Genomic DNA, 27,509 nt, shown 5'->3' on the forward strand with positions numbered 1-27,509 from the left:
GTTTACGTTTAGAGTAGACATGATAGTTACCACTACTTTATGAAAATGCTTTCTTAGTCACAGCTTTCATTTTGAGGTAACAAAGTTAAGAGCTAGAGTCCCTGATGGAAAAATGTTTTATAGTCACATGTAAAACATGTGAGAATTGTAGTTAAATTTTAACATAAATTGTACATTTTTCCCTTTTAACACCTGCATTAGTCATTTTGTATGGGATCTAAAACCAAATTTTAGATAGAAATATCTATCATGCTCCTGGGTTCCTGAGTAAGGACATAAAAGTAAAATGAAGCTATACACCAATATGTCGTCAAGACTTGTTTCTAAAGCAAACAAGAGTCTTTTGTAGTGTAATTAACTTCGCTAAAATTAGCATGGAAAAGGAGACTCTAAAGGAAACCATAAGATAATAATAAAAACTATTGCTTAGTTTTTTCTTCTTAAAGTCCCATAATAGAGAATGTTAAATTGTGTGAATGTTAAAGGAAAAAATTTGAGTAACTCTGTCCATGATGAATGACCTTTAAATAGAGGGATGGAGAAGAACCTCCTTTCTGCATTTTAGTGTCCATTGTTCATTGTAGGAAGCGTAGTTATGGACCTGACCTAGGGTAATAGGTACATGTAGATAATTTGACCACAAATAACCTGGAAGAGTCTATATTTTCAAAACACCAGCATATGTTTTCAAAAAATGGAAAACCAAGCTTTGTTAATATTGCAAAAGTTGTCCTACTGATTGGTAATCCTGAAACAATATGTTGGTAATTTAGAAGGGATCTCACAGGCACTTCACAGCACATATAGACGTTTATGAGGAAAAGTTATCCACCGAAGTCCCAACATTAGTTTGTCAAATGCCAGTGTGTCATTCCTAGAATATCAAGAGACTAGTTTATTTTGAATTTAAATCGTAATCTTTGAAATTTTAAAATATGTAAAGTTATATTTTTTGAGACATGTGAACCATTGAGAGGCAACATTTTTTTTTTTAATCTCAGTAGGAAATAATTTAAAATAGTGATGCCAGCTACACCTGCAGATTTGTTAGACTGACCTGTATAATGAGTAGTTAAAAGTTGCAGTATACTTATATGTCTATGTGTATACATGTATTATGGTTTTGCTTTTGTCATTATCAGATACTCTTTCAGGTCTTTTCCAGGTATGGTCTGGATATGATCAAACAGTTGAACCCAGACATGGCCAAAATATTTTCTCTTAGCTTCTGTTGGGTACTAAATCTTATCTATTGCTGTTTATGCTTTAGCTAAATGAAGTTATTTTGCAGCGAAAATGAATCATTAAATGGGCCATATTCTGGTTGTTTCACTGAGTATAGACCTGCTTTAATTGTTAACGCAGGCTCACATTCTTTTTTTAGTCTCATGTCTGTGCTAAATAAACAAGGGACAAATACGACCTCTGTCTTTTTGGTGGGAGGAAATAATTTAGGTCAATAGCATATCTTTTAATTCAGAAGACTGTTAATGGCACCAAAGAGGCTTTTATTCAACTAAATAATCACTGCTTGTAAATAGTCTACTGAATGAATATTTAAGAAAGCTGCTTCTCTATTCTGAGATTCATGGATTCTTCTGAAATAATTTTCTTGGAAACTGTCATTATCTTTTTGTATTTTATGATATCCTGTTCAGCATAGGATTCTTACTGGGGTTTTAATTAAATTTGATTTTTATTTCTAAAGCACTAGCTGAAAAATAGAACACATTTTGATAATAACTGCTATCGGATTAATGGTTTTGTATTGTGGCTTAGCTGTTTTTTGGACACTGCTTGATATTCAAGTGGGAATCTGATAACAGTGATTTGATTTATATTTGGATTTTTGCATAAAATTATGTTTAGGACTATGAGTTTACTTCCTGCTTTCTTAAACACAATTCTGCCTCTCAGAAATTCTTTTATCACTTATCCATTAGGAAAGCTCAATTAGAGCTGCAGTTTTTGAACTATTTCCTCCTTCTGAACATGTGCATGTTTAGATGTAAAATGCTTCTTTGTCTTCACGTTATGTAGAAAATTCTGATCTTATAATAGAAATGCTAGAATTACCCAGAAAACTAGAATAATAAGCAATCTTTTTTATAATTTTCAAGTATAATACAGTATTATACACCTTGAATTCATAACAATAAAAAATACTTGTTTTCAACCTAAAGTTTACGTCTGAACTTAATGCATGACTTTAAATGTAACATTTATATTCTAAAATACTTTAATAGTATACCTGCCATAAGAAGGTGTACTATTTCAACCTTGATAGTATACCTGCCATAAGAAGGAAAGAAAAGAAAAGGCAACATTGGAAAAAACAAAACAAAACAATTTTCTATTGATAATTTTTTCAGGGGCTATGAGCTGGTAAAAAAATCTGATGCCTGATTACACTTAACCTTGCATAACTTGATGTTTAGATTATACTATATGAGAAGCCCATTATATAGTACATTTAAAAAATCCTCAAATAGTAATTATCACTTATTTGAGAATCCTTATTCTGTAGACTTTACACAGTTTTGAAACATAGTAGAAATTAATATTGATATATCTATTTTAGCCTGTATATCTGAAGTATCAAAAATATAAATAGGGTTAGCTATTTACTAATTTACTAAACACTTAACCTCTGTGAAAAGCTTCTGACTACTAATATTGTTGCTGTTTGTTTTTTTTTACACCATAACCACTCTTCGTTGACCACTGCATGCAGATAGTTGGAAGTAAAGTGACGGTGAGTACAAAAGATGTGTTTTACCCTGAGATATAAATCTGTGGTTTTGTAAATTGTGATTTTTGCTTGTAGTATTTTATATGTTTGGTTCTTTTGGTATATATTTTGCCAAAGCAGTGAGATGAATATTATGATCAGGTGATTAAAATTTAGCCTGGGCAAGTATTTTTTTTGTGGTTTTGGGAGATGTTTTAGAACTAGAATATGCTTGTATATTTTATCTTAGAAGTTTTCACCTTTTTTTTTTTTTTTTGAAGTATGCCTGTGTCAGTCTTTATGATTCTGATGAAATTGTATGTTTTACCTCAATTTTGTCAGGAGGAGAATCCTAAAATGTTGGTTTATGCTAACAGGAATTCTTTTTAAAATATGTCACTTTGATTTCAGTATCACTGAGCACATAGAGTTGGGAGGCCTGGATGCTTGTCTTTGTTGGATGCTACTAATCAGCTTTGCTACTTTGGGCAAGTCATGTAATTTCTCTGGGGCTCAATTATTAAATGGATAAATTGAAATGATTAGCTCAAATTATCTTTTAAGGTTCTTTCCGTGGCTGTCATTTAAAGGTTTTATATTCAAGGCACTATATTTCAGTGCTATAATTACATGATACACTATTACATAACACGCCCAAAGTGGCCCGTATTGTGATTGAGAGCTGTTTGTAATTACCTTATCTTCATGACTAAGCACTCTCTAGAGAACAAGGTGGTAGGAAACATTATCTTTAACATCACTGAGTACTGAGGTATCTAGAATAGTGAAGTATTTGTTTTGCTTTTAAAAATTGATTCCTTCTTTTCATTATCTTACTTTTTTTTTAAATTCACAAGACATCTAGGGGGAAAAGCCATCATCCTTTCAGGATAATTTCAAAAATCGAATATTTATTTAGTGCTCATTATATGCCAAGAATTATTCTAGGTGCACTGATGACTGGAAAATAAGAATGAGATAGGACCTAGTTGATATGTGTTGAAATAATCAAACCTTAAATTGTGCATGCTGACTATAAATGTAATAGGAATTCATAAGTAGGAGAGAGAAGTAAGGTTGGAGTAATTAGAGAAAAATCTGTGTAAATTTCTGCACTTAAATTGGGCTTTCAGGGAATAGTTAGTTATGCTGCCTGGGGTTTGGCTAGGGAGGAGAGACTATGGAGAAGCTCTGAGATTCTGGAAGTAATATTAAATGCAAAGGCCTGGAAAGAGAACCAAACCATGTGTGTGGAGGCAGAGAAGAGGGAAGTGAGAGATGAGGTTGACTTTGTTGAAACAAAGAATGTATATTGGAAAGAGTAAAAAATCAAGTTGAAAGAGGGTCTTGAAGTCCAGGCAGCAAATTATAAATTAGTTTGAGCAAGGAGGTAACATGATGGAAGCAGTGTTTAAGAAAAATAAATTCGATAGGTGCATAGGCTGGATTAGGCTAATGGTTCTCAAACTGGAAAGTACATAAAAATGCAAATTTTGTCCTGCTCCAAGAAGACTGTGATTCAGGTGGCCTGGGATATGGCCAAGAAATTTGCATTTTTATCTAGCACCTCCAGAGATTCTGTTAAGGTAGTCTGAGAAGTATACTTCACACTTTAAGAAGTACTGGATTCTGATAGAGAGACTTATTCGGGAAGCTACCTAGGAGATTTTTGAGTGAGTCAGTGAGAACTTGTATTAAACTGGAGCCTAGGTGGGGTTAAATAACGAGTTTGGGGAGATAACGAGATTTTTAGCTTATTTTAATATGGGCTGGAAGCAGCTTGTATTTCTAGTCTTGGTACCAGCTCTCTCCCCTCATCACCCACACTGTTAACTTCCTTAGTTCAGACTGTCATCATTTAACACCCATGTGATTGCTGTAGCCTACCAAGCAGTCTCCTTGTCTTCAGTCTCTCACCCATGCATGTTCTACACTGTTACAGAGATCTTGCTCCAGCAGTACCCTCTTATCTGCAGTTTCATTTTCTGTTTCAGTTACCTGAGGTGCAGCACAATAATACATTTTGAGAGAGACCATGTTCACATAATTTTTTTTTTTTTTTTGAGAAAGGGTCTCACTCTGTTGCCCAGGCTAGAGTGCAGTGGCACGATCTTGGCTCACTGCATTCTTGATCTCCCGTGCTCAAGTGATCCTCCCACCTTAGCCTCCAGAATAGCTGGGACTACTGGTGTGCTCCACCATGCCCAGCGAATTTTTGTATTTTTTTTGTAGAGTTGGGGTTTTGCCATGTTGCCCAGGTTGGTCTCGAAGTCCTGAGCTCAAGCGATCCACCTGCCTTTGCCTCTTAAAGTGCTGCGATTATAGGCGTGAGCCACCACGTCCAGCCCACGTAATTCATTATAGTATATTGTTATAATTGTTCTATTTTATTAGCTATTGTTAATTTCTTACTGTGCCTAATTTATAAATTAAACGTTATAGGTTTATATGCATAGGAAAAAACATACTACATATAGAGTTTCAAAACTATCCACAGTTTTAGGCATCCACTGGGTGTCTTGGAGCATACCTCCTGTGGATAAAGACGGACTACTGTATTTCGCTCCTCAAAACCTTCAAATGGCTCCCTGTTGTCCTTTGTGATCTCATCCCTGCCTGCTTCTCTAATTTCATCTCCAGCGTCATTCTTACTGGTGCCTGCCTTCTATCTGTATAGGAACACTTGGCAATTCCTTCATACCTTATTCTTTCGTACCTTTAAATTAAACATGTTGTATTTTTTTGAGCTGGAATGCCGTTTTCTTCTTTAGTGTGTCCACCAAGCTCCTAAATATCCATCAAGATTAAGTTCCTGTCAATCTTAGACAAAGCTGTTCTAGATAACTCCTTCCTTCCCATAGCACCATGTTTATAGCTCAATTGTTATATTTAACATATTTTATTATAATAAATCATTTATATGTTCTTTTTCCACAATGAACATAGCTTCTGCGTTCAAGAAACTAGGTCTAATGGGGAAGACAGACAGGTAAACAGAATAAAGATAGGACATGAAGATGCAATATAGTAAAGGTTGCACAATGGCAGACCAGCAGGCTATATGTGGTGTGTATATATATATATGTATATACACATATGTATATGTTTCCCAGAGTGTTTTGAAAAACAGTATAATGAGTTACATGTTTTGATCCATAGTGTAAACTATTTCATACCCATTGTCTTATCTGGGACCGCCTCACATTTGAGTTTGCAAATCCTGCTATAAAGGGAAGAAACTATAGGAATTAGCTTCTAGAGGAAATGATTAGGGGTTTGTTCTAGAGTTTAGATGGGACGGTTGTCTTAAGGAAGAAAAATTTTTTGTTTTATTTTGTTTTCTGCAACTAAAGGGAATAAGAAAACAATATGTAAGATCACTGGTGAAAATCAGGTACAAAAGGGCTTTTGCATCACGATCTCATTAATCTTCAACAGATGGAGAGATTTATTCGTTGATACAAAGGGCAGGGAGGAAATTTATAGAGGTGTTTCAAAAAGAAATTCTAGAATAATCACTTTAAGTATTGCAGTTGCCCAGAGATTACACATATTGGTCCAAAAATGAGTGATATGAAAGCCAGATTGAAATCCGACAGATGGAATGTGTAGTGAACTAGGAGGTCAGCATAGGCCTGTTTTGCCTTTGTCTATCCAATGTTGATTAGAAGCAGAAATGGAGGCATTGAAGGCCCTCCTGGTCTTGAGCTACCATCAGTCTTTACTTTTCACTATTCTATATGAATTGTACTTTAAAAGTCAAACTGGGAAACTGCCTGTTACCTGAACAAAACCACCCCCTTAGCCTCAGGCAGTATTGCTTCTGACTTTGCTCGAGGGATCTTTTTGGTATGGAATGTTTTCTTTCCTTTGTCAACATTCTAGCCGTCCTCCACAGCGCTTCCATGAAGCCTATCTTGATCTTGATCCGCCCTCCCATTTCCACATAAAGTAATATATCTGAACTCCTATAGCACTTTATTTTTAACTCTTAGGGAGTCACTCTTAACTTTATCTTATGGTTCCTATTTCTTCATATATTCCTTAAGGGCTTTTAGAATACTCCTATTTTACTTTATGCCTGTAGTAATTTATATCCTTGAATAATACTCTCTCACATACTATGAGTCTTTGTATATCCACAATACAGACTCTATGAAGGAAGGCAAATTTTGGTAGCAATCATGGGTTCAGAGGCAAATGGACCTGGTTTCAGATTCTGTCCCTGCTGTATACTAGATGTGTGACCTTGGATAATTTACTTCTCTGAATCTCAGTGTTTTCATTGATAAAATGAAGAGAATAATACTAAATTTGTGATATTTTTGAAGTATATTGTTTATGTTTAATATATTTAACATGTAAAGAATCTTGCAAATAGTAGGTCTGAATTACATTTTTGTTAAATGTCTTGAATTCTACAAAATGCTTGATATGAAAGACATAAAACATAAACACTACATGGTAAGATGAGATAAGACTATGAGCTGCCTTTTTTGTTGTTGTTAAATGTTCAAGATGTTTGCTATTTGAAGATTTAAAGGGAAAAATGGGATTTATTCTGGGTCAAGAATGGTGGGAAGGATTCAGCTGGATGCTGGAAGGAGAATGTTTTGCCTGTTTATTGGAAGCTATTTGTTATGTGATGTGGATTATTGCTGGGCTTTGAGGAAAAAAGTAAAATCATATATGATCTCAAGTTAATATTGACAAGATTATTTTAAAAATTTAATAAAATAGTTGAGGATTTGGTATAGATACTGTCTGATGGGAAATGCTAAAATATCTTTCTGTAGATCTCTAGAAATAGCAAAGAATTTGGAGTAGGGTAGAGATAGAACTGAATTACTTTTTTCAATGGCTTCTAGTTCTAAATAAGTGTTGCAGAATTTTGTGAAGCAAAATAAATTGTTTTTATTATTTAGTAACAATGCATGAAACAGATTTAGAAAACAGCTAATATGACTGATTTGATTTCATTGCAAGCCAGGAATAATTTATCCACAGGTAGAAAAATAAGCATTCTTCTGTGACAAAAAGTAAGAATTGATATGATTACATATGATAGTTGGAAAATAGCAAGCATTGTAATGACCAGACCTTATAATGTTAAATAAGAGGTAATTTAATAAGTTGGCAGCAGCAACGGCTTTTGGGGAAAGCATTTGTCTCAGCCTCAGAAGAGCCTGAGTGTGAATCCTGATTCACTACCCATTCATTCCCTGTGACCTTGTAAACCCCTCTGGACTCAGTTTCATTCCTTTCTTGAACACAAAGTTACTGGGTACTTACTAGTGCCAGGAATTATTCTAGGTGCTAGAATGATGAACTATACAGATAATGCCTTCATGGAACTTACATTCAAGATGGGGAAATAGGCCGGGCGCGGTGGCTCAAGCCTGCAATCCCAGCACTTTGGGAGGCCGAGACAGGCAGATCGCAAGGTCAGGAGATCGAGACCATCCTGGCTAATACGGTGAAACCCCGTCTCTACTGAAAAATACAAAAAACTAGCCAGGCGCGGTGACAGGCGCCTGTAGTCCCAGCTACTCCGGAGGCTGAGGCGGGAGAATGGCGTAAACCCGGGAGGCGGAGCTTGCAGTGAGCCGAGATCGGGCCACTGCACTCCAGCCTGGGCGACAGAGCCAGACTCCGTCTCAAAAAAAAAAAAAAAAAAAAAAAAAAGATGGGGAAACAGACAATATGATACATATCCAATATAATGACAGGTAAGCGCTATTAAGAAAAAAAAAAAAAAGACGAGAAAGCAGAGAGTGATCAGGCTGTGGTATTTTAGATAGGTGAGCTCTTTGGGCAAATGACATTTGAACGGAGACCTGAATGAAAATGAGAAGAGCCATGCAAATATCTAGGGAAGAGAGAACGTCAAATACGAAGCCCTTGAGGCAGGAGTGTGCGTGGAGTATCTGAAGGAATAGCAGAGGCCACTGTGTGTGGAGTGGGGTGAACAAGGGAAAGTATGGGGTGTTTAATTCCAAGAGTTAGGGTGACTAAAAACATATGTTAAGCATAGTTAGTGGGTTGTTAATTCGGAAAGGTAGGTTCAGGTCATTTTAGGAGAGATATGTTGAGGAATTGTCACTTTAATAGCCAGCCAAGAGCTCTGGAAGGGTTTGAGCCGTGAAACAACAAAATCCAAGGTGTATTTGGGGAAGATAAATGTAGCAGTGAAAATTGGAGAGGTTAGATATAAGGGCATGGAGGTCAAGCTGGGGGTTGTTGCTCTAGTTTAGTAATAAGGATGCTGAACTGGAATGTGGTTAGTAGGAACTAAATGGAGGGTTTAGATGAGAGAGACTGTGGAAGTAAAATATCCCAGCCTGAGCAAATGATTTTAAAAGGGCAGAAGAGATGTATGAATCAATAATGACTGAAATTTCAAGCATGGGTGACCAAAACGACTTGAGCATTCATAGAGTAGTCAGGAACAAGACCAAGTTTGGAGTAAAAGAAGATTGAGTTCAGTTAGATATGTTAATCAGGGAGAAATTACTAGAATCACAATAGCAGGAGTAAAGGTATCACCATGCAAGAACATTTATTTAGCTCTTACAGCATTAGCAGTGTAATTTTATAATTTGGTTCTCTGTTTCAAACTACTGCTTTTACCATTTTAAATGTACTCTCTGTATATTGCTGCTGAGACTATGTTGCTGATCATTCTGATAACATTTACCTGCTTAAAAGCTGAAGCCTGAATATCTTTACTAGCTATTGAAGGCCAAGTATACTTGTAGATGATTCAGTGGACCAAGATAGAGAAAAATGAATCATTTTGGTGGCCTGTAGTATCATTTACCAGATAAACCATCTGACATAAAATTAAGAGGTCATATTTGTACCTTTTGCAATGTTCCTAATAATCTCAGTCAAAAAAAACAAGCCCATGACAGTGAAGGTCAGATACAAATGCATGCTTCTTTGCCCTAATGGAGCATGGGAATCATGAGCACTAATTTAATGACTATTGTAAGAGTTTTCTCAAAACAGAGCCAAATGAACACCCACCCCCAACCCCGCCCTCTCCCAGGCTGATGATGAAGTTAATACTGAGAATAAGTTTCTGTTAAAAATATAAACATGGCTGGGAGAGGTGGCTCACGCTTGTAACCCCAGCACTTTGGGAGGCCGAGGTGGGCGGATCACTTGAGGTCAGGAATTCAAGACCAGCCTGGCCAACATGGTGAAACACCATCTCTACTAAAAATACAAAAATTAGCTGGGTCTGGTGGCAGGCCCCTGTAATAAGGGAGACTGAGGCAGGAGAATTGCTTGAACCCGGGAGGCAGAGGTTGCAGTGAGCCGAGATCGCGCCACTGCACCCCAGCCTGGGCGACAGAGTGCGACTCTGTCTCAAAAAAAAAAGTATAAACATATGATCAGGCTTAAAATAATAAATTTAAAATGTTATCGATGTATTACTTACTATAAGCTACCTAATAATAGTAATATACCTAAAATACCATAAAGTGTGGCAGCATGCTTTGTGGGCTGTTAAGCTGCTACTACATTAATAAATTGAAGTTTTATTAGTTTATTTATAGAATAGTATCTTAATAATTACTTCATGTAGTATTACACTTGTGTCAGGCCAATTATTTGAATATGTTCTGTGAAAAAAGATTAAATCTTACTTTTCCTTTTCTCTCCTTTTTATAATTGTGTAGTCCAGAAGGGGGAGACAAAACATTGATTATTGGAGGTTGTAGTAGCTGCTTCGTGATGATAAAACGTTGCGTTCTTGTATTCCAATTTGATTTTTTAAAATGGATTTAGAAATCGTAGGATAGTTGCTACTGTAAAATATTTAGTTTTATGGTGGTGATAATTTTGTTAAAAATCTAAATTCAATCAGAGTAAAAATAATGCCATTATTTTAAACTAGTATATATAAAGTAGAAAAACTCATTTGGTAATCAGATGAAAATAAGACCTGAAACTATTTAATGATGGCATATTATAAGTGACCTTTTAAAAATAGCACAAACACTATTAAAGTACCAATTTCAGTCTTTTCTAATTTCACATTCATTATGCCCAATGAGTAGCTACTTTTCCATTTCCTAATGTTTTAACACTGCAAGTTAACTTCTATATTATACTTGTTTTGGATAGGAGTACCTGTATATGTTTTGAAAGGTTTTGTTATTTAAATTTCCATTCATTTTCGGAACGCTATCTTAACAGTTCCTTCCCTTCCAGTGCATTCCCATAAATTGCATTATTTCATCATGCCAGATTAAATTCATTGTTTAATGAATGCTGAAGCATAGATTATGAAATATTAACAAGTCATCTTACCTTGGGCATTTGGAAATGTCTAACAGACAGCATGAATATTAGTATTATGTTTAGACATATATTTTGAAAATTGATCATATCAATATTTATGAATATGGGTCATTATATTTTATAATATATCCTGATATTAGAAGTTAAAAGATGTATATTTCATGTATGATTTTGCATCACAAATTCATTAGCTGTGCATTTTGATTGTGATCATGTTGGATATTTCTATTTAGGATATTTCTCTATGTATATAATCAGGTAAAAGAATCGATTTTAAATCTGATGCTTGATGTAAGACATTTAAGACTAGTATAGCCATTATTTTTTACACTGGATTGGTTTATTTTACTAACAATGGCAAAAATTTTGATCATTTATATAGAATGAGGTAATTACATGATATCTTTTTTTGTGTGTTTTTGTTGTTAAGTAATATAGTTTCTACAATATGTATCCTTTAAAAGCTCTGTATAGAATTTGCTGTTGCCATTATAAAACTTAAAGTGGCATAACACAGGGATTTTTTTTTATGAGGCAGTGCTTCCTCTATCCAGATAGCCTTGTCAGCAGGGGAAAAAGAGGAAATAATCAGATTATGATCAATGTTTAGAAGTTACTTTAGGCTAGATGCAGTTGGCTCATGCCTGTAATCCCAGCACTTTAGGAGGGTGAGATGGGAGGATCGCTTGAGCCCAGGAGTTCAAGATCAGCCTGGGCAACATGGCAAGACCCTGTTTCTACAAAAAAATAATTAGCTGGGTGTGGTGACACACTCCTGTAGTCCAATCTCCTAGGGAGGTTGAGGTAGGAGGATCTCTTGAGCCTGGAAGTCAAGGCTGCAGTGAGCTGAGATGGTGCCACTGCCCTCAAGCCTGGGTGACACAGTTGAGATCCTGTCTCAAAAAAAAAAAAAAAAAAAAAAAAATTAGCTTAACTACTGTATATAAAATGTTGGCCCTTTTCTCATATATTTGATTCCATTTTTCATTTTAGTTAATCAAGTTTCTTTTGTCTGCTTATCTGTTTGAAAAGGACTGTTTGGTTGAACCAACATTAGTTCCTTTGAATAAGTAGAATAGGATAATCTTAAAAAGGCCACCTTAGATTTATGAAGTGTTTCAGAGTATTTAAAGCCCTTCATGTGTTTCCTCATTTAAGCTGCGTGTTATATGTATTTCTGTAGGTTCGTGCTTCAGTTTTTCAAAAGACATTGCCTCCATCCCCAGATTCTTGGAGGCTAATTAGAGTCTGGCCTTGTCCCATGGAGATGTTTTTGACTGATAGCTATATGGATAGTCTTTTGAGTAGTATATACTGACCAAGGTATTTCCTGTCACTGGTCCACTGATATTCATAACATTTAAAAATGATAAATGATATTCATAACTTGTATTAGCATCTAGTTTATATGCTTGTTTGAAATGCTTTGTGGGTCTGCATCGCTAAATAATGGTGATGTGACCAGTGACATTTAGAGTAATTTTTTTTTACTGTGGTCACCATAATTTGGATACCATGATTACTACATTAATTGCATGTGCTTTTATAGTTGCAGCCATAATTACCTATTAAAACAATATAGAAAAAAATGAACTGTAACAGCATCAAAGATATTAAAAGCATTTGGGTTCAGTTTTTATGCTGATCTGTTTGTAAATTTTTAGTAACCTGTCATGGTTCTTTTCTTTAATGAACTTGTGATCTAAGGAGAAAATAACTGCTTGTGCAATGTAACTCTTGTGCTTGGAGAACATAACTGCTTTGTATATTTCTAGTAAATCATTTATTTTTATTGATGATTATGATGCTTTTTTGGCGGAGTGCTTATGCACTCAAAGAGCTCTTATACGAAGTGTGATTGGTGTCTGTCTGTATCCAAGATATAATATGTAATCTATGTGTTTCTATGTTTCTCTATATCTATTTATCCATCTTTCTGTCTATCCTCCCAAAGTTAAATGAGCTTAAATAAGTTCTCTCTGTGTTAGAAAGCAGAGAAGTATTACTAGAGAACTGAGGCTCTTTCCCAAAATTATTTCAGATTTTCTTATTGTGTGGAGTGGTTTTGCTTGGAATGAGAAAAGCTATGTGTTACCGACTGAATTGTGTCCCCCCATCCTCCCCAAATTCATATGTTGAAGCCGTAACATCTCAGCATGTGACTGTGTGAGATAGGGCTTTTAAAGTGTTCAGTTAAAAAAAAAAAAAAAGGAGGCCTTTTGTGTGAGCCCTAATCCAGTCTGACTGGTGTCCTGGTAAGAGGACATTTGGACACACAGAGAGATGCCAGGGTTGTGTGCAGGCACAGAGGAAGGGCCATTTGAAGACAGAGAGAAAAGATGACCATCTGCAAGCCAAGGAGGGAGGCCTCAGAAGAAACCAAACTTGCTGACACTTTGGTCTTGGACTTTTAATGTCAAGAATGGGGAGAGGGGCTGGGCATGGTGGCTTACGCCTATAATCACCAACACTTTGGGAGGCCGAGGCCGGCAGATCACTTGAGGTCAGGAGTTTGAGACCAGCCTGGGTAACATGGCGAAACCCCATCTCTACTAAAAATATAAAAATTAGCTGGGGCGTGGTGGCGCATGCCTATAGTTCCAGCTACTCAGGAGGCTGAGGCACGAGAATCATTTGAACTGAGGCAGAGGTTGCAGTGAGCTGAGATCATGCCTGTGCACTCCAACCTGGGCAACAGAGTGAGACTCTGTCTCAAAAAATAAACAAAACAAAACAAAAAGCAAAATAAATAAATAAATAAATAAAAATAATGGGGAGAAAACAAATTTCTGTTGTTTGTGTTCCAGTCTGGTATTTTATTATGGCAGCCCTAGCAAACTAATACAGTATATAACAGTCATTCTGTTGTATTTAACACTGAATAATAGTGAACTTTTAGAGAACACTAAGTGCCAAGAACTGTGCTAGGCAAGCTTCATGTAAAACCTAATTTGATCCTCATAAGAATTATCACCCCCAGTTTATAGATGAGGAAAGTGTGGCTTAGAAAAGTAAGTACATTGTTTGGAGTTACATAGTAAGTAAGTGGGAGAGCTGGGATTTGAATCCAGTCAGACTGACTTAAGAGCTTGGCCTCTTAACCAATAACTAAGTAAGATTTGGTGGATTTCAGGCAGTTGTGGATAATAATTGACACCACAGGTGTTCATCCTCTCTAACACTGTTAATATTTAGTCTTTCACCATGTGTTAATAGGCAATTCTTATTTTCTGCCAACTGGACAATGCCTACAGTCATACCTACAACACAGAGAGAACCCTGCCCATGGAAAAGCTGCTACATTACAGAGAATTAAAGACCTCTGTGCACGTGTTGCTCAATGGGCCAAAAATGACTCTGCCGACATGGTCTTTGTGGCTTTCATAGCAGATGTTCACGAACTGCTAACATCAATGCAGATAAACCATATACTCGGCGATTTAAATGTGAGGAAAAAGATACATAAATATTAGAAAGAATCCCATTTTTATCAATGGCCTATAATTCTAAGCCATTTTCCCTGTGTCTGAAATAGATTAACCATTGTGCCTTTTCAAGTTTTTTTTCCATCTGTGTGTTCACCTTTCTTATGCACGCTTGCCTTTTATAATTAATTTCAATTAAACATTAGTTTTGTTTAAATAATACTGTGTAATTAAAATGCTTATATGCTCTCAGAGGGCAAGGACCATGTCTTAATACACCTTAGACATTTTTAAATACACTAGGTTATAACAGCAATAAAATAATTAAACATCCTTTTGTTCAATCTCTACATATTCACAATTCCTCTGACACTGAACTGTGTATAAACTGAAATCAGAAAGCTGCTAGTTATTTTATAATGCTTCTCAAAACAGAAGTCCTCTTCCATTGAAAATGCAGTCTAGCATCTTAAAATCTTTTTTTTATTTCTTCAAGAATAAAACTAAATTTCTTCTATTGCAATTTAGGTCCCTCGCCTCTTGGTAAGTTTTCTATTTCTGCTGAGGACCGTTGTTCATCATCACCCATGCAATCTCTCTTAGAGTACTCATAGGTTTAAGTGTCCCTCAGCTGCTGCTTCTCCTACTTCCTTTAATTTTTCCATATAATACTGCCTTCTTTTTAATTGGTTTTAGAATGTCTACAGTTTGGGGCCTCAGAAGTGGAATTGGTACTTGATAATACACCCAATCTAAATGTTCATTCTTATTTTACTCAACATGTGTGTGTGTGTGTGTGTGTGTGCGCGCGCGCGTGCGCGTGCGTAGTTCCTCGGTTTTGGTGGTGCCTCTTCTATGGATGGTGATGTTATTTTTTGTTATACAGATGTGACTAAAATTGAGAGTTTTTCTCCCCGTTCTCTTCGCATTATCTAAGAAACTCCAAAGATAGCTCTTCATCATACCAACTAGAAACATCTTGAGTGTTCACCTGGAGTTTTTCTCCGGTTGTTTTCGCTTATAGCTTTGATATGTGAAGTGAATCATACCGATTGGGAAACCACCACACGAAATGGATGCTTAGAGCATACATTAAAACACAGTGAAAATCATAATATTTGGGCTTCGAAGACCTGAGGTTTAGGTCATGACTCTCTTTCTTAATGGCTAAGTGATTTGGGGTAAAACACACTCAACCGTTCTGGAGCCTAAGTCTCTTTATCTGTACTTACTCTGTCATCCTAATAGAGTTATGAAATACTTTGTAAACTGTAAAACACAGTATACATTTAAATCATTATAATAATCAGTTAAGGAAATGATTCTCATGGTAATTCCTAATGTATTTATTTTTGAAGAATGTGTTGAACCACAACTACTGCCACCTTTTAGTAACACATACATCAATGCATTCGTTCCTTTATTACTCAGTGTTAGTTCAGAAGCCAGTTATAGTTATAACCTTTGTAAAAGCTGATGTCTTCTAAGATAGCCCCTAGGCTATAGAATACATGTAAAGTTACCCTTTTTATGAAAAGTCACAAGCAACTGTGAACATTATCCCTAATCTTCCATCTAAATATGAAAATATTTGCATTTTAAGCTGCATAACCCTGGTATCCTTTTCTTCTTTTCTTTTCTTTCTTTCTTTCTTTTTTTTTTTTTTGAGACAGAGTCTCACTCTGTCACCCAGCCTGGAGTGCAGTGGCACGATCCCTGCTTACTGCAACCTCTGCCTCCTGGGTTCAAGTGATTCTCTTGTGTCAGCCTCCTGAGTAGCTGGGATTACAGGTGTGCACCACCACACCTGGCTAATTTTTGTATTTTTAGTAGAGATGGGGTTTCACCATATCAGCCAGGCTGGTCTTGAACTCCTGACCTCAAGTGATCTGCCTGCCTTGGCCTCCGAACGTGCTGGGATTACAGGTGTGAGCCACCATGCCTGGCCACTTTTCTTATTTCATTTGAACTCTTTTCTCCAGGTATATTATATTTACTGCATAAATATTATATTATCAAATATTACATATTATAAATATTATATATAGTGTATAAATTTGGAGTTTAGTAACTTTCTAAACTAAGGTCACATGAACTCAGAAATGGCAAAGTAGTACTTTGAGATTTGCGGTGGTAAAGAATTTGACTTTTTTCCTCAAGTTTACTGAATATTTCAATACAAAACCCCATATTTTCTTAAAAGATACGATGTAAACCAAGTATGTGATTTAAAGCAAATCTTTTTTCAAGTTTGCTATTCTCGTTATAAGAATAGTTCAATATGGCCGGGTGCGGTGGCTCACGGCTGTAATCCCGGCACTTTGGGAGGCCGAGGCGGGCGGATCACGAGGTCAGGAGATCGAGACCATCCTGGCTAACATGATGAAACCCCGTCTCTACTAAAAATACAAAAAAATTAGCTGGGCGTGGTGGCGGGCGCCTGTAGTCCCAGCTACCCCGGAGGCTGAGGCAGGAGAATGGCGTGAACCCGGGAGGCGGAGCTTGCAGTGAGCCCAGATCGCGCCACTGCACTCCAGCCTGGGCGACAGAACAAGACTCCGTCAAAAAAAAAAAAAGTTCAATACGTTTTAGAAAATTTCAGAATGCAGTTAAGGAGAGGGAATTAAAAAAATTGCTTATGAACTTTGCATAAACTATTGTTAGTAATTTGGTGCATTTATATTTAATCGTTTGTCAGCTGTGTCGTTAAACTTTTAGAATTCTTTCTACCACTTTTTGTAGCTACACTTCCCCTTCAGAAATGAATTCCTATTTTATAAGGTACACTGATACAGATAATTTTGGTAGATGATAGCTTCTAATAGCAAAGTAGTATTTTAATAAATCCTGGCATCCTCACTTCATTTAATTATAGTCTGGTTGACTATATTCAGTATCTAGAAGCATTTTATACTATATTCTATGTTTATACTATATTCAGTATCTAGACGCTTTTTATACTATATTCTATATTTATACTATATTCAGTATCTAGAAGCATTTTATACTATATTCTATATTTATACTATATTCAGTATCTAGAAGCATTTTATACTATATTCTATATTTATACTATATTCAGTATCTAGAAGCTTTTTATGCCTTGAATAGTTGTGGCATAATTTTATCTTTAGTAATGTTTGAGTGTGTCAGTAGTCATAGGCCATTTTTATGTGTTTTGCTGGATAGTTTAAAAACCTAATGAACAATGTTTATGATTTATCCCTTTATTGTATTAAAATTATACACAATTTGCTATCAAGATGTAAAACAACAGAATCTCAGTTTTCTCAGATTAGTAACTATAATGATACATTTTTCTTATTTTTGAGATGTGAGTAATTTGGAAAAAATCTAGAGGTGTACAGTGTATAAGTAGTACCAGAAACGTATCAATAAGTTTCAGGAAATCTTGTAAACCTCTATTTTCATTATTTTGCCGGGGAGAGGAGGGGTTCTATTGAATTACCATTGCAAATGAAGCAAGATCTTCATTTGGTAAATTTACTTGTATTAAACAGATGACTGGGCTGAAATAACTGCTAAAACAATTTCATGCTTTTGTTTTTAATGTAGTCCAATTATAAAATGTCACGTCAGATTGTGTGTGAGTACACAAGTGCATAATTTTGATTTTATTTCTGAGTTATCACATTTTAGGAAGTTGATTAAAATCAACAGGAATTTTTTCTAAGCTTTTTATATATAACAAATTAACTATTTGAACTGAGTTAAAACAAGACTGATATTTTGGCAATAATACCTTTATTAAATTGATCAATTCTTCTACAGTTACCCATTTTGTCCTTTTATTTTCAAATATGTAACTCACTGTCACGTTTTATTTGCTCTAATTTCTTATTTTAGAAATTTCAAGCCTACAGAATCATTTTAAGAATATTACAATGAATAGCCATAGACCTTTCACCCATATTTTAAAATTATTAGCATTATGTTATATTTGCTTTATCATTCTCTTTTAAAATTTTTTTCCTTTTTTTCCTTTTTTGAGTCTTAGTTGCCTATTTGTAATACTTCACTCCTAAATACTCAAGCATTTCTCTGTTACGAACAGGGACTTTCTCCTATATAAGCATAGTTTAATTATTAAATCAGGGAATTCATCACTATTATAATGCTGTTGCCTAATATAGAGCCCATATTCACATTTCTCCAACTATCCCAATAATGCCCTTTATAACTTCTTTTTTTCTAGAATCCAATCCTGGATTGTGCATTACATTTATTTGTCATATCTTCCTAATCTTCTGTAGTCCTAGATTTAAAAAACATTTCATTTCATTAACATTTTCAAGAGACCAAGCCACTTATTTTGCAAAATGTTTCTCACTGGATTGGTTTCATTGTTTCCCTATGATTAGATTCAGGGTAAACATTGTGGGCAAGGATGCTACACAGGTGATGTTCTTCCTCATTACATCACATCAGGAGGCACATGGATATCAGTTTGCTCCATTATTGAAGATGTTACATGTGATCATTTGGTTGGAGAGGTATCTTCCGTATTTGTCTTTGTAATTAATAAGTGATATGTGAGATAATACCTTGAGATCATGTAAATAACCTGTTCCTCTGAAACATTTCACTTGGTTTTAAAATCTGTTGATGAGATTCTTGCCTGAATCAGTTATAACTAGGATTGCTACAAAATAGTGATTTTCCTAATTCATTGTTACTTCTGTATTTATCATCTGGCATTCTTCTGTAAAATAGAACTTTCCCTTACCTCTTTTCCCTTCTTTGACTTTTTAAAAGAGATATCAGCATGGACTCACAGATTCTTTATTTAAATTCAATTCACTGCCCTACCTTATTGATAGAAACTCTATAAAATCCATTCAATTGCTTACTGAAAATAACACATAAAATAAAGAAATCAAACAATTAACATCTGTTGGTTTTTACTTTATGAGGTAACTATACTCATACTAATTCATTAAGTCTCATCTAGAAGCAGTTCTGCTTTTCCCCCTAGGAGAAAACATTAGACAGGTGCAGTGGAATTTGAAGTAATGAAATGTCTGATGTGATACATTTATTCACTGCATTTGTTATATTTAGGCCTTACTTATATTCATTGCTGCATAATCCTTCTGAATATCTTAAACATTAAAATCTACTTTTCTGTCTTATCAGATACAAATCTTATTTCAGATTGATATTTGAATTAGAATGCCTTTAGCCATCTTCATTTTCAGGCTTCCATTGTTTAAAAAGTCATGATGGGTTATCCTTAACTGTTATCAAGCCTGAATCTATAAATACCTACAAATGTGTTTTCTAAAAAAAAGAAATATGGTGTTTACATATAGAAATGTATGTTGCCATAGTGTTCAATAATTCAGAGCAATGCTTGAATTGTAAAAAGCTGTTCACCTTAGGCTTTTGTAGAGGTGCTTCATAAGTTCTACATTTTTTTCCAATTCTGTTTTAGAACTCTATTTATTTTAAAAATTTACAAAAATAGCACTCATGTTCAAAGACCTCAAAATTAGTAACTTGTAAGACCAGATGAATTCATTTTCATGTACAACACAGAATGTAGTTTCTCTTTGCATCTTTAATGGTGAGGTATTCTAAGACTGCAAGAGATGCTATTTTAACTGTTAAGATTTGTAGATACTTATTTGTGAAAATGTGGATTTTCTTTCTATGATACAACTAAAACAAAATGTGTAAATCATCTGGCTGTTTTAATAGGACTGTAGCTCTTCTATAAAATGCCTGATGTTAGATGTTAATGTTTATTCAAATAGTCTTGTTGTTCTTTTCGATTGACTTATAAAATCAATCCGCACTAATGGAACACTACTTTAATATGCTTGAAAAAATGTTTAGTCTTGGGGAAAAAAGCTTTAAAACTACGGATCTTACAGAAAATGTCCACTTCAATATGTAAATTTAGTATACCCATTCTTTAAAGTGTGTGTGTGTATGTGTGTGTGGCACTTTTAAATGCATTTGTATTTCCTATTATGGGACATTGAGTCAGGGTTTTTTAATTTTATTTTTTGTTTTTCATTTTTGTTTTTGAAACGGAGTCTCGCTCTGTCGCCCAGGCTGGAGTGCAGTGGTGCGATCTCAGCTCATTGCAACCTCCGCCTTCTGGGTTCAAGCAATTCTCCTGCCTCAGCCTCCCAGGTAGCTGGGATTACAGGCACATGCCACCACGCCTGTTTAAGTTTTTGTCTTTTTAGTAGAGACGGGGTTTCACCATGTTAGCCAGGATAGTCTCGATCTCTTGACCTTGTGATCTGCCTGCCTCAGCCTCCCAAAGTGCTGGGATTACAGGCATGAGCCAGTGCACCCTGTCGAGTCAGGATTTTAAAACTAGCTCTCTCTGATCTTTTTTTTTTTTTTTTAAGACTGAGTCTTGCTCTGCGCCCCCAGGCTGGAGTGCAGTGGCTCGATCTCGCTCATTGCAACCTCCGCCTCCTAGGATCAAGCAATTCTCCTGCCTCAGTGTCTGGAGTAGCTAGGATTATAGGCGCCCACCACCACACCCGACTAATTTTTGTGTTTTTAGTAGAGATGGGGTTTTGCCACATTGGCCAGGCTGGTCTCAAGCTCCTGACGTCAGGTGATCTGCCTGCCTCTGGCCTCCCAAAGTGCTGGGATTACAGGTGTGAGCCACCGTGTCAGGCCTCTGATCTTTATAAAAATAAGATAAATGGTGAAAATTGGGAATTCTTACTGTTCCTACGTAAAAACAAGAATAATTTTAGTGGTCTGAATTAAGGGCTCATGAGAAGCAGCAGGTATACTAAGCTGTAAATCTATAGATTGTGGACAAGTGGTCAAGCAGCCTTTAGGAAGGCAACAATATCATGACATTACTGTATTTCTGAGCTGATGTTAGAGTTTGTATTGTCAATAAGATCATGGTAAAGTTTAACCAAAAGTTTTGTAGCCTTTCATATGTTTCCTCCATTCTGATGGAATATTACCCTTCCAACATAGACATTTCCCTTTTAGTAGAGGATTATCCTTATTACCTCCACCACATTCACTATCCATTTTACATCCATATCTTGATTTCTACCCTTCTAATTAGTCTACTTTGAGTAATTAGGATAAAGCATTTCTGAAATTTCATCATATAAGCATTAATTACTGTCTTTTAGGTCTAAAATAATTTTTTGCTCACATTTTCTAATTGCAAAAATTATTCCTTGGATCAACATTCATACTAGTTTCCTAGAAACATTATATCACATAAATAAAAAGAAAAAGTTAATATATACATATATAAGTATTTTATGGATGAAGGTAAAACATGAGATAATTTCCTTATGTATGGAACAACTAATATTAAATTAATTCTTTAAGGTTTTATTTATAGCTCTCTTATGCAAGGAGAATAGCTTAAGCAAAATAGTACACCAGATAACTGTTATGTGGTAATAGTGAGAGAGATTGAATTAACACTAAAATGTGTTAAAACACATATATTTATAAAATAGACTTAATACTGTTGAAAGAAGTGGAGAAATGATCATATAGTGACTTTAAAAGTATACAAGTTCCCCTCATTTCAAAGATGTGAATCTTTTGTGACTTTTATACTGGTACTTCATACTATATAAATGTCACTGTTTATTCTAAATATTTTATTTTATTTCATTGTAGAGACAATGTCTCACTATGTCACTCAGGCTGGAGTGCAATGGCACAGTCTTGGCTCACTGCAACCTCTACCTCCTGGGCTCCAGCTGCCCTCTCATCTCCCGAATAGCTGGGACTACAGGTGCATGCCACCACACCCAGCCAATTGTTTTGTACTTTTTGTAGAGATGGGGTTTCGCCATGTTGCCCAGGCTGATCTCATACCCCTGGGCTCAAGCGATCTGTCCACCACCGCCTCCCAAAGTGCTGGGATTACAGACATGAGCCGCTACTCCTGACCAATATTTCTTGTTTATTTATTTATTGAAAAAATTTACTGAGTGCTTACAGAATGTGCCGGGTACTTTTCTAGGTACTGGGGTGGGGGCAGGGAGAAAAAGACCCCTGGGGTTTATGATCTACTTGGGTTAGTGTTAGAGTAGGCCATTGATAAATGTATTTGTTTTGTAAGGGGATGGGGGAAGCCACATTTTGTAGTTTTCAATATAGCTTTATAAACTGAGCATTTGCTTTGATAAAATTGCAATTCTGTTAATGTCTCTTAAACTGTTTTGTTTCTCCACAAGGGATTATTCAGTATTAATCATTCAATGTGTACAATCAGTGAAATCTTAGTAGGCCGAGGATAACTCTTGTGATACTCATAAAACAACCAGAACAGGTACCACTTTACAAATAAAGGACGGTGTGGGGATCTACTGTGGTGGTGAATATCTGATTTGTGACTAAAATGTGGAGAGGGAGGGGGAGAAAAAAGGGAGAACATGAGGACCAGCCAGAGTTAAAGAAGACTCTGGAATTACATTTTTAATCATTAAGTCATTGGTTTAACGACAAGAGAAAAAGGCATGTTCTGGCTGGTAACTGACTTCAGAAGTCCAGGGCTTCTTGGACAGAAGATACAAAGGAAAAAACTAAGAGACCAAGAAGGAAGAGAGTGAACATTATTGTTCATAGTGTCAACATCAATGGCTTGTAGATATTAAAGCCATCAGTGGCAAATGCAAACTAGAGATGGTGGTAACAATTTTCTGTTGGACTTTAGGAGTAGCAACCAAGGTAGTTGGTTGGAGATAAATATTATGAAGACATATGTAGAAGAGCTCTTTATTTCAGCAGGTCAAGGAGCAACCAGGCCCAAAGGGCAAGGTCACAAGGCATTGCTTCTGTGAGTTTTCATCATGCAGATGAGTGATGTCACCAGTTTGAGAAGCCTACTCCCCCTCCTCCCAGCCTTGATTCTGAGGACAGATACTTGTAACTTGAAAACGTTTCCTCCCTTCCTCCTTTGGGAATCACTCCTCTATTCTGTGGGTTTTGTGACTGTATAAAAAAATCTGCTGGTATCTTAAAATAACTGCTAAGGATATTGTGTGAATGTAGAACCTGTAACACATGCTGGTCGGTCATTTGGCCCTAGTTACCATCCATCTGCATCTGAATAGCCCAGGCATATCTATAGCAGATTGTAACATGTTCAGATCACTGGGAAGTATAATAGTACATTGTAGACAGAAAGAGACATATTTTAACCTAAAATCTTAAAATAGATGCATTAGAATGGATACTCTGATCTCCCCAGAATATTTTATTTTCCTAAAATGTCTCATTCTTTTCTGATTTTTAGGTAGGGAGGTATTTTGCTTTATCAATCTGCTTTCCAGCTGTTTGGGATTTAATATTCCACATAGATGCATGTATTTTCTTTGTAAATAATGACAAAGATTACATAATTACAGACATAAAATTATCTCATCTTGCTAAAAATAATACAGTAACAGGATTAGTATGTGTATCATCTGTATGAATAAGCCATTTACTTTTATTAAAATACTAAGATCCATATTATGAGTACCCTTATGTGTTCATTGTCTACTTGTTTGAATCAAGAAACATTCTGGCCTTTGATTTCTTGTAGTTACAGATGTATGGAGTTGGTAATGTTGATTGAAATATAATACAGTCCCTTTAGCTTTGGTACTTTAGTAAGAGGTTTCTCTGTCCACTAAATCATTTCTCAAACCCATGTAAAAACAGTAGTGTAAATATAAGCATACACAATTAGATGAGTGAAGTAAAACTCATTTGTGTGACTATCATGGCTTTAAAAAAGTGTGCAGTTTGAAAAAAAATGAAGGTGATTATATAGCAAAACAAACATCTGTCTCTTTCCTACTATCCCTGCACTATGTATAGGACTTGCCTAATTAGAAAGAGGAAGACATGATGGAATATGGTCCAAAAGTTTGAAGAACAGTGAGGGACATCAGGGCCTGGATGATAAAGCTGGACTTCTGTGGATTCTGTCTTAACTGTCTAGATATTGAATTATTGTGTAGTAAATCATCAATGCAGAGTGGAAACCTTCGAAATGTTGGCTGGACCTTGACTACAGTTGGAGAATAGCAATTTCTGTAAGCTTGACTGAATCATAGTCAGATCATCTCAGAAAAGATGAGCAGCAGTGGTTAAGAAGGCAATCTCTGGAATCTGTCTGCCCGGGTTTGAATCCTGGCCGGCTGTCTAATCTTGATTTTCTCATTTGTAAAATGAGATGACAAAAATAGTATTTATTTCCAAGGTATGTTGTGAGGATTAAATGTCAGCCATTGCTATTGTTGTTGTTAGGAGGGGAGTGAAATGGATTTTGGTTTTGGACACAAAAAATGGATTTGGTTTGTAGAAGTAATCAAATATAAGCAGAAATATCTGCTAAGCTATTGGAGAGACTGAATAGATATTAGGTGAAGGGGAAGAGTAAGAGTTGTTATTTTGTGAGTCCTTGATTTTGTTTTGCTTCTATCACAGAATACCTGAGACTGGGTAACGTATAAAGAACAGAAATGTATTTGCTGACAGTTATGGAGGCTAGGAAGTCCAAGATGAAGGTGATGGAATTTCCTGAGGGCTCTCTTGCTGCATTCTCTGGAGGGGAAGAATGCCATGTCCTCACATGGTGAAAGGCGAAAGGGTAAAGAGACAAAAGGTGGCCAAACTTGCCTTTTTTTTTTTCTTGGAGACGGAGTTTCGCTTTTGTTGCCCAGGCACGATCTCGGCTCACTGCAACCTCTGCCTTGCCTCCTGGGTTCAAGCGATTCTCCTGCCTCAGCCTCCTAAGTAGCTGGGATTACAGGTGCCTGCCACCATGCCCGGCTAGTTTTTTTGTATTTTTAGTAGAGATGGGGTTTCATCATGTTTCCCGGGCTGGTATCGAACTCCTGACCTCAGGTGATCCACCCGCCTTGGCTTCCCAAAGTGCTGGGATTACAGGCATAAGTCACCACTCCCGGCCCCAAATTTGCCCTTTTATAATGGGATTAGCCTATCCATGACGGCATAACCCTATCACCTCCCAAAGTTCCTACCTCCTAATACTGCCACAATGGGAAACAAATTTCAACATGAGCTTTGGAGGGGACTAACATTCAAACTGTAGCAGTCCTCATGTAGGAGCCACAACCCAAACCTTGGAAAATTTTGAGCTCCCTGGAGCAAATGGAAGAGCAGAGGAGAATGTCCTTGAGGACTACAGGAACAAGTAGATGAGTAGGGTCAAGTAGAAACTTTCACAAGGTTAAGGACACCTGTGTATGTTTGAAATAGAGTTGGAGAAACCAAGGGAGGTAATCCAAAATGTGATTATACCCACAGGCCCTTTTCCACAGAAAGGTGCTAAAAGTCCCCTGTCGCCATCAGTGAAACTTTACACTATTATGTAGTATTAAATTTATTTAGTGCAGTAGTAGTCAAGAATTTGGCAGCTGAAATGAGCTAAATGCCCCCTTGATAACCTGTGAAGATGTTACTATCCTACTGTAAGTGCTCATCTGATTACCAGGGAGTAATGAAGGTACTGTGGAGAAAGGGGCTTCAGGTAATTAGAACTTGGAATTAGCCGTGTCTGTTGTGAATAAGTGGGATTGTAAGCACATTTTACAACAGTATAAAAACTGGTAACAAATATAATTTAGTTATTCTAAATGTAATTCTTACTACAGGGGAGATAACAGATGTATTTAGATCAGCTTCTGTTTGTGTAAAGAAAAATGTAAGCTATTGATTCCAATTTGATGAGCACTCACAATGGTTATAGCTGTGTTATTTGCATAGCTGTGTAACAGAGGAAACAAATACATAGAGAAGATAAATGAGAGAACCCCAAACTGAAACACCTCTCACTGGGCTTTACTTTCACTGCTGATGACACTAATCCTTTTACTTTACTCCAGCAATAATTTAATGTTTTGTTTTGCACACTAGACTCCTTATAGTATTAGGAAGAATTCAAAAGGTAAAGGAGAACCCTTGTCAATACTATATATGTAATTGCTAGTAAATTTTCTTTTAATATTGCCTGTGCCAAATTTTAGAAAATGTAATAATCGAAGCTAGTATGCAAGCAGTAGCTTCTGTAATAAAATAATTTTATATTATGTACCGTGATATAAACCTTATTGCTTGCTTTGATTTATATGCAAATATTTCTTTTTCTTATAGTTTATACCGCTTTCAGCTGCTATCTTAGTTTTTGTGCTCTAGACAATCTCCATTTTTTCCATGATTACCACAATAAAATAGGCAAGCAGGAAAAATTATGGCTACTTCCTGTCTTATTTTGTGTATTTGTTTCAGTAGCAGTACCAATCTTTTAGGCAACCAGTGTTGTCGATGTCATGAATTTACAGTAAACCTGTGGAATTTACATATATAAAACATAGATGTCATGCTGGTGAATTCAACTTACAAGCCATGGAATAGAACTCTTGCAGCGAGGCTATTAGTTTCAGGTAATTTAAATCTCAGTGGGAACTAAGAAATGGATTTTGAACTAATATATTTTTGAAGTCTTCAAAGATAGGAGATTGTAATATTCTGAGTAAAGAAAAAATCATGGGTGATTTTTTTAAGGTAAAGAGGTTTAAATTTAATGAAGTGATTAAAAGTAATTTCAAGATTTATTTTCCCTCTATAAACATCGCTTTTGTTGATTTAAAGGAAATTGGTTAAAAAAATTAGGCTTCTTTTCAATATAATGCCAAATAGAACTAAACATATCTTTCAATGTTGAGAACTTTTCCTAATGGGAGGAATGTAAAATGACATATTTCTGAGGACCTACACAGAGCCTCATATAATTTATTCAACAATCCCATCGTTGATTAGGATGGTAGACATTACTCTTTTTTTTTTTTTTTTTTTTTAGACAGAATCTCACTCTGTCCCTCACGCTGGAGTACAGTGGCGTGCTCTTGGCTCACTGCAACCTCTGCCTCCCAGGTTCAAACGATTCTCATGCCTCAGTCTCCTGAATAGCTGGGATTACAGGTGCCTGCCACCATGCCTGGCTAATTTTTCTTTCTTTCTTTTTTTTTTTTTTTTGTTTTAGTAGAGAC

The 27,509-nt window shown here is 35.9% G+C and overlaps 1 protein-coding gene across 6 annotated transcripts in view; it reads left to right on the top strand.

Moving 5' to 3' along the window:
• DIAPH2 (diaphanous related formin 2) overlaps positions 1-27,509 on the top strand; it is a 912,659-nt gene that overhangs the window by 76,244 nt on the left and 808,906 nt on the right. For 4 of the 6 annotated variants that reach the window (XM_050775145.1, XM_050775146.1, XM_050775142.1 and 1 more), the window contains one exon: positions 2,735-2,755. The exons of the other annotated variants lie outside the window; for them this stretch is intronic. In XM_050775145.1, coding sequence (XP_050631102.1) covers positions 2,735-2,755 — 21 coding nt within the window. The remainder of the gene's footprint in view (positions 1-2,734; positions 2,756-27,509) is intronic. 6 annotated transcript variants of the gene reach the window in all.

The sequence above is a fragment of the Macaca thibetana genome, chromosome X, assembly GCF_024542745.1.
Source record: "Macaca thibetana thibetana isolate TM-01 chromosome X, ASM2454274v1, whole genome shotgun sequence".
Taxonomy (NCBI): Eukaryota; Metazoa; Chordata; class Mammalia; order Primates; family Cercopithecidae; genus Macaca; species Macaca thibetana.